Here is a 9,099-nt window from a genome sequence, read left to right as displayed (position 1 = left end):
TTGTGGAAAAGCATTTGGAGGTCGGTGAACGTATTATAAAACATAAATCTCATCTGTTTGAACGAGGATGGTGCAATGTACTTACGTCTCGGGATTTAGGGTCCCATTGGCAAACCCCTCCCCCATTACCACCCACCCCAAGCTGGTCACAGCCTTCGAGGTTCTTTTGTAATTGGTGGACAAGAAATGCCCCTAAACAAATACCTGTCAACCATTTGCTACATGCAGACCCCACAATACTCACCCCTGCGAACCCTCAGCAGTGATGGGCTGCACACTTCTGGGTCTACACCTTACAGTCATTCAGTTTTCCACCACAGGGCCCCCCCTTTTTGTCCCTTCTTAAGCTATTACAGGTGCTCGAGATCTTTGGGATGCATTTTGTAGTCTTCTCTCCTGAAGCCTGCTGAGATGCAAGCTGTTGTTAAGTGGCAAGCTTGACAATGATGTGCGCTCGATACTGATAGATTAATGGCAAATGATTTGTTCTTTTTCTCAATGACTGGGCAATGAACACCACAGCAATTGTGAGGAACGCAGAACAACACAAGTGGCATCCAGAAAAAAGCAGTGGACAGCTTCTATAGTGGTACAATACATCCAGAACTGTCTGGTTTGGGAAGGCCACACAGAATAAAAAAATGCACACTTCAAAGAGTGTTCAGAATGGCAGAGCATATTATTGGAACACAACTTCCATCAATTGAGCATCTTGCCATCAGTTGCTGTAGGAACAAATGTGATTTGGGTCCATGGCAAATGGACGTGGAGTTGATGGAGGCTCTGATCGGGGCGCTCGAGAGACTGAGTGAGGAGTTTGAGTGTCTGGGCTTGCGAGTATCCTGGATAAAAACCAACATCCAGGCCTTTAATGACCTCTTGGGCAAGGCCATCAGCAGTGTGTCTGTCTGTGGAAAGAGTGTTGATCTCGTCGAGAGGTTTACTTACTTCAGCAGTGACATTCATGTCTCTGGTGACTCTTCCTATGAAGTTAGTAGACGGATTGGGAGAGCATGGGGGGTCATGAGGTCACTGGAAAGAGTGCGTGGCGCTCCTGATATCTATGTAAAAGGATAAAGGTCCAAGTCTTTAGAGTCCTGGTGCTTCCTGTCTTGCTATATGGTTTTGTGAGACATGGTTACTATCCAGTGACCTGAGGTGAAGAATGGACTCCTTTGGTACTGGGTCTCTCCAGAAAATCCTTGTGTCCCGTTGGTTTGACTTTGTGTTGCTAATGGAGTCCTGAATGAGGCACATTACCTGCATTGTGAGGGTGCATCAGTTACGTCACTACGGCCATGTGGCGCATTTCCCCGAGGGTGATCTGGCTCGTAAGATCCTCATTGTTGGGGACCCGAGTGGCTGGACCAGGCCAAGGGGTCAGCCACACCTGGCTACGGCAGATAGAAGGTCAATTCCAGAGAGTGGGACTGGACCGCGTGTGTGCCTGGTCGGTTGCCAACCAGGATCCCAAGCTGTTTCGTCGTGTGCTGGGTGTGGCAACGCACTGTACCAGTGCATGCTCCCCAACTTGACTTGCAATGCACTATTTGAAGATGAAAACAGGGTGCTCAGGGTCAGAGGGGTGTAGGTGTGAGCGGTAGCATAACAGAGTAGTTCTGAGGCATGCAGACGTGCATGGCTGCCAATTGGTTCTTTAACACTCTGAAGTCCGTGATTAGCACACCTGCATCCCTATCTGCTGGAAAGGAGTCTGTGAGAAGATGACAAGGGAAGTCAAAGAACCATGAAACCATGAATGGAAAAGAGTGTTGGGGTGTTTGAGCCAGCATGGCAGCAGCAGTGGTGGTGGTGATGATGGTGATGCAGGCGGTCAGAGGCCCGTGAGGATGCGGAGGGACTTCCTGGTGAATCATTTCCCCACATAATAGCCATGAGAAGTGGGGTGATCATCAGATATCCCCCTAGGCATCTGACAGATTCCAGAAGGGGCATAAGGGAAGATGGAGGTCCAGCTCTGAAGATCTTGGCAGACACCAAAGGTGGCAGTCGAGATGTAAGCACAGCTGAGAAGACCGATACGGTAAGCTGGGGAGATGAAAAGTGAAAGACATGCCATCCATTAGGGACCATGACATCTACCTGGTTTTATTTCGGGTTTACTCAGCCACAGGGGATGTTTCTTCGTTCCGGTCCCAAGCCCGGATAAATGGGGATGGTTATGTCAGGAAGGGTATCTGGTGTAAAATTTTGCCAAATCAATATGCGGACAACAATTTTGGATGATCCGCTGTTGCAGATGAAGAAGAATTCATTGATTAATTTTATGATTATGTAAGAGCACCCATTTTTATTGAGTTATTTATTTAATGAGGAATGCATTGAACTTTATGTATTGGTGGACTCTGTGGGGAAGTGCAAGGTACTTTTGCATCTCTTGTTGTTTATGTGTCCTCATTGCCCTGGTTCATGACTATCGACGGATCTGGGTTGAAGGAGTATGGCAGCTACAGACACTCAGATCACTGTGCTATTCTTAAGGACCCTAACCACCCAGTCCATTGACAAGAGACCCAAAACAGTCTTATGTGTCACAGACCAGAAAGCATCGGGACCTGAAAGAACAAGTTCAGAAATATTTGGAGACGGGAATAACAAAGAGTAAATCTACACCCACCACAGCCTCTTTGGCAACCTAAATGGAGGCCATTTCACCTTTCACTCTAACACTTATCACATTTAGTCTGTCTGTCATTTATTTACACAATGACTTTATTTATCGTGTACAACAATTTGCTTTTACCATATGCAATATTCTGTGAGATATTTCTTCATAGATAATACGAGGGTGGCCCAAAAATAACGAGAATGTTTTTTTTGGAGGCTGGAGGGGCATTAGTTCCGACCTTTGCCGCTAGAGGCGTGTACTAGACTTCCATCTGCATCATTTTTGGCCAAGCAGCATCCATGAAGTGCTCGAGAGAATGCGTGATGCAGTGCTGAGAAAACGACCCGAATTGTGGCGATCAGGCAAGTGGGTTCTGCATCACAACAACACAGCATTGAACGTGCGGCAGTTTCTCATGAAAAAGGGGATGAAAATGGAGACTGCAATGTGGTTAGTGACACCCTTCACATCTTCTACAACTCTGTGAAGGCCAGTGTGGTATGCTGGACTGGTAACATCACTTCAAGAGAGGCCCACCTAATCAACAGACTAATTAAAAGGGCAGACTCAGTTATGAGACACTCTATGGACCCCCTGGAGGTAGCAGAGAATAGGTAGGATTGAATGAAGACAAAACCGAGTGCCATTACAAACAATGATGCACATCCTCTCTGTGACACACCAACACCTAGGACTTTCAGGCAAAGAATTATTCAGCAGAAGTGCATCAGGAAACGAGACTGGAGATTTTTAATGCCAACAGCAATACGCTTGTATAGCGCCCTCACTGTGCAGAGAGTGCCTTTCTTTTGAATTTTCTTGCTTTATAGTCATTCTGGTGTGTGTTAAGACAAAAGTGTGCATGTTTGTTTGTTTGTTTATTTATTTGCTAGGGGGCTTAACCCCTGCTCGCACCCTTTTCTACACTACACACACCAGCCACCGCATCTCTGCTGCTCGTGTTGTGAAGATGTGGTTGCTCCTCCGAAACCCCCTCTTAACGGTGATACAATTGGAAACAAATAGTTTTTTTTGCCTCCTCTTTGCTCCATCAGCTGCTGGCTTGTTGCTGTTGCCGTGCCATGTGATCTGCATCTCGCACGGCGCTTTGAACATTTAAAAGCCTGTACAGCAGCTGTCCTACTCTTTGTCTTTTATTTCCGGCCCCTGACCTGGTTAAATCTCTTGGCACAAACTCTCATCTAGCGGGATTTGAGTTTTTGATATTTTTTAGTTTATAATTTAAAAACAATAAGAATCTGAAAATTTAACAACATCACATTAAGGATCGTTAAATTCTGAAAAGAATGACACCAAACAAACATATGGAGATTTTAACACATTTTAGCGCCTTCAACACAATCCAACCTCTGCTCCTTAGGGACAAGCTGACAGAGATGGGATTAGATTCATACCTGGTGGCATGGATTGTGGACTATCTTAAAGACAGACCTCAGTATGTGCGTCTTGGGAACTGCAGGTCTGACATTGTGGTCAGCAACACAGGAGCGCCACAGGGGACTGTGCTTTCTCCGGTCCTGTTCAGCCTATATACATCGGACTTCCAATACAACTCGGAGTCCTGCCATGTGCAAAAGTTCGCTGATGACACTGCTATCGTGGGCTGCATCAGGAATGGGCTGGAGGAGGAGTATAGGGACCTAATCAAGGACTTTGTTAAATGGTGCGACTCAAACCACCTACACCTGAACACCAGCAAAACCAAAGAGCTGGTGGTGGATTTTAGGAGGCCCAGACCCCTCATAGACCCAGTGATCATCAGAGGTGACTGTGTGCAGATGGTGCAGACCTATAAATATCTGGGAGTGCAGCTGGATGATAAATTAGACTGGACTGCCAATACTGATGCGCTGTGCAAGAAAGGACAGAGCTGGTTATACTACCTTAGAAGGCTGGCGTCCTTCAACATCTGCAATAAGATGCTGCAGATGTTCTATCAGACAGTTGTGGCGAGCGCCCTCTTCTAAACGGTGGTGTGCTGGGGAGGCAGCATTAAGAGGAAAGACGCCTCACGCCTGGACAAACTGGTGAGGAAGGCAAGCTCTATTGTTGGCATGGAGCTGGACAGTTTAACATCTGTGGCAGAGCGAAGGGTGCTGAGCAGGCTCCTATCAATTATGGAGAATCCACTGCATCCACTAAACAGTGTCATCTCCAGACAGAAGAGCAGCTTCAGCGACAGACTGCTGTCACTGTCCTGCTCCACTGACAGATTGAGGAGATCGTTCCTCCCCCAAACTATGCGACTCTTTAATTCCATCCGGGGAGGTAAACGTTAACATTTAACATTATACAAAGTTATTGTCTGTTTTTCACCTGCATTATTATCATTCTTTAATTTAATATTATTTATTGTATCAGTATGCTGCTGCTGGAGAATGTGAATTTCCCATTGGGATTAATAAAGTATCTATCTATCTATCTATCTATCTATCTATCTATCTATCTATCTATCTATCTATCTATCTATCTATCTATCTATCTATCTATCTATCTATCTATCTATCTATCTATCTATCTATCTATCTATCTATCTAAAATAAGCCCGACATAAAAACATCACATAAAATCATTGCACATTTAAGGTTAGGATTTTATATATACAGAGTAGATTTATTTCTTTCTTTATTTGTTTGTTTGTCTACCTACAGTATTTATTTATTTAAAGAGTTTCTGTAAAAAGACATTGGAAGAAATGGCCAAGAAGTGTGGTAGACAGCAGGACTTTAGAGACCTTCAAACTCAATTTGGTGTTGTTTTGTAACATGTACTTTTAAAAATCGAGGTGCCAGAGCAGTTCTTCAGAGCAATAACAGAAGGGAACCATTTTTGGTTCCCAAAAGACCCATCCACTTGATGGTTCCAGAGAGAAACCTTTATTTATTTGGATCTGTAAGAGGCTCCATAACCACAAACAGATGGTGACCGATTTGTGAAATATCAATGGCCTTATGATTTCAAAAGGACTCTCTCTGCATACAATAACACAGCGTTTCTCAACCTTTAAGTATTTGCGACCCAAGTTTCCATAACAGTTTTAATCGCGCCCCCGAATGTTTTTTAGAAACCCTAATAAAATCTATTCCTATATTTTTTGCTGCCGATACACCTCTACAAGTTTAAAATTTCCGTATGAATAGCAAAATTACGCCACATACGGCAACATTCGCGTCCCCTTTTTTGTTACCCTAGGGGGGCGCGCCCCACAGCTTGAGAACCGCTGCAATAACACAAGCAGGTCTACATGATCTGTTAGTTTCTTGTTATGTTGCCTATGATGCATTAAAGATGACATTTTTTTCAACATATTAGGAAGTTTTTCAAATCACAATGAACCAACTTCATATACAAAGAATCCATCCCAGAATATGATTGTGCTTTGTCAAGCAATAGTGCTATGAGGAACCACACAACCCACTAAAGAACCATAAAGTGCCATGAAAGAGCCAGCATTTTTAACAGTGTGGGACTGGTGAGCTGTGCAGGGCTGAAGACCCCCTTCTCATCATAAACCTTCTAATGTTGTTAAAAAAAAAAGTGAGTAACAAATTATGAAATTGTATTTAACTATGGTGGCTGCTTGAGTAAATGAGCTTCTGACGGGCGACTGGCATTGTGACCTGGGCATGTGCCAGGGCTGTGTAGCTCAGTCCACTTTGGTTGTGGAGGCAGATGTGTTTTGTTACAAAAAGCTTCCTAATTAATTACCAGTTTTCCCCTTTAATGAATTGTGTGTGCATTAATTGGACAGCTTGATCCTGCATTTGTTTTGTTATCTATGTTGCCCTCCATAATGTTTGGGACATTCCTCCTCTGCTCCCTCTGTTTAAAATGACAAATCATGCAATTCAGACTCTGTGATTATTGTGCACATTGTAGAGTTCCATTGAGGGGGGATTTGTGCACACTTCAGTCTACACGGCCCCCCATTTCAGGGCACCATTATGTTTGACACACAGCAATGGCAGGTCTATTAAAGCCACCATATTTTGTTCTATGTTGCATATCCCTTACAGGCAATGACTGCTTGAAGTGTGCGATTCATAGACGCCACCAGGTGCTGAGGATCTTCTCTGGTGATGCTCTGATAAGCCTCTCATGCAGCCATCTTCAACTCCTGTTTCTTTTAGGTGCTTGTCCCCTTACGTTTTCTCTTCAGAATATGGAAAGGCCTGCTGAATTGGATCGAAATTGGGTGACTGGCTTTGTCTTCACTCTTCAGAGGGTCTCTCACTGGCCTCTGGTTCTCAGGTTTTCCTGGTTTTTCACAGCTTCAGTGTATCTGCTTGTCCAATGTCAAGCGTTCTTGACTTCCTTTTCACGTTGTGTTTTGCGTCCCAGGCCTTATCCAGACCCTCTCCCAGTTTCATTTACCGCTTTACCATTACCTCATTTAACGTTTCTCAGAGGCACTTTGCTGGAGAGTCAGAGGTAGAAACAGAGCAGAAGACCTCAGAACAAACCATGGCTGTTTTTCTTTTGTCCTCTTATTTCAGATATATTAGGCTCTCAACTTTGTCCCCCCACTTCTTGTCAAAGTCAAATTAGCTTCGAGTTAATTTTTCACATACTTTGTTGAACATCTCTGAAAGGAAAAGGAGACATGTTAGCAGTTACTTATTACTATTAATTTTGCTGTCCCACTAGGTGCCCCAGTTCAGTACCTGCCTACACAGCAAAAAGCTTAGGAAGGACGGCTAACTTTTGGACGGTATTCTGTGTGAATTATTTCTGTCATATTTTGTTTCGTTCTCTTTTCCCTTACACATTTCTAGATTGCTTAAGCCAGTGTTTCTCAATCTTTTTCCATGTGTGCCCCATTTTTTTTCATATTAGTTTTTGTTGCGCACCCCCCTAAAGTTTTTTATGTATTTTTTCAGATTTTTGATTATATTGAGATTTTACAATTTTAATTTGGGCTCAAGTCTGGATCAGACTGGGACATCGCTAATGTTTTTTTTATCATCAAAATATACAATCACACATGTGACACATTTAAAATTAAAATCCATGTGATAAAATATACGTAAAATTCAAACATTTCTTCGGTTTTCATTAAATTTCATGAAGTTTTTTAGCAATTTTAATAATTCAACATTTTAAATTATTCCATTCTATAATAATAAAAATTAAATTACAAATACTATAAATACTCATAAGAATAATATCACTTCTTATTTCTAAAAACAATAACTGACATATTAGCGATTACAGAAGCTACGTATAGTAGTATGTGAATTTTCCCTTGGGGATTAATAAAATATCTATCTATCTATCTATCTATCTATCTATCTATCTATCTATCTATCTATCTATCTATCTATCTATCTATCTATCTATCTATCTATCTATCTATCTATTATATAGTGTCTTTCATATCTATTTATCTATTTATTATATGGTGTCTTTCATATCTATCTATCTATCTATCTATCTATCTATCTATCTATCTATCTATCTATCTATCTATCTATCTATCTATCTATCTATCTATCTATCTATCTATCTATCTATCTATTATATAGTGTCTATCTATCTATCTATCTATCTATCTATCTATCTATCTATCTATCTATCTATCTATCTATCTATCTATCTATCTATCTATCTATCTATCTATCTATTATATAGTGTCTTTCATATCTATTTATCTATTTATTATATGGTGTCTATCTATCTATCTATCTATCTATCTATCTATCTATCTATCTATCTATCTATCTATCTATTATATAGTGTCTTTCATATCTATTTATCTATTTATTATATGGTATCTATCTATCTATCTATCTATCTATCTATCTATCTATCTATCTATCTATCTATCTATCTATCTATCTATCTATCTATCTATCTATTATATAGTGTCTTTCATATCTATTTATCTATTTATTATATGGTATCTATCTATCTATCTATCTATCTATCTATCTATCTATCTATCTATCTATCTATCTATCTATCTATCTATTATATAGTGTCTTTCATATCTATTTATCTATTTATTATATGGTATCTATCTATCTATCTATCTATCTATCTATCTATCTATCTATCTATCTATCTATCTATCTATCTATCTATCTATTATATATATAGTGTCTTTCATATCTATTTATCTATTTATTATATGGTATCTATCTATCTATCTATCTATCTATCTATCTATCTATCTATCTATCTATCTATCTATCTATCTATCTATCTATCTATCTATCTATCTATCTATCTATCTATCTATCTATCACAGTAGGAGAGAGGGATGAGTTGTAATTTGAATTGTGATGTTTGCTCACGGGCAGACAGGCCTATTGATACACAAGTGTAGGTGAGTCTTGAAATGACGAGTGACACCACTATTGTAGCAGCCCCTGATTTAATTGAATCAACGCGCAGAGATTTGTAGGCTGGTGCCTTTATTTTTATTCACGTCTCAAACTTTACATTCT

At 40.8% G+C, this 9,099-nt stretch overlaps 1 protein-coding gene across 1 annotated transcript in view; it reads right to left on the bottom strand.

Annotated features, from left to right (window-relative positions):
* Positions 1-5,255: 5,255 nt before the first annotated feature.
* Positions 5,256-9,099, bottom strand: part of LOC114641188 (V-set domain-containing T-cell activation inhibitor 1-like) — a 47,565-nt gene continuing 43,721 nt past the window's right edge. The window contains exon 6 of the mRNA XM_051926040.1: positions 5,256-7,235. Coding sequence (XP_051782000.1) covers positions 7,195-7,235 — 41 coding nt within the window. The 3' untranslated portion in view covers positions 5,256-7,194. The remainder of the gene's footprint in view (positions 7,236-9,099) is intronic.

This window comes from Erpetoichthys calabaricus, chromosome 4, assembly GCF_900747795.2.
Source record: "Erpetoichthys calabaricus chromosome 4, fErpCal1.3, whole genome shotgun sequence".
NCBI classification, from domain to species: domain Eukaryota; kingdom Metazoa; phylum Chordata; class Cladistia; order Polypteriformes; family Polypteridae; genus Erpetoichthys; species Erpetoichthys calabaricus.
The sequence above is the reverse complement of the archived record's forward strand: the minus strand, read 5'-3'. Positions and strand labels throughout refer to the sequence as shown.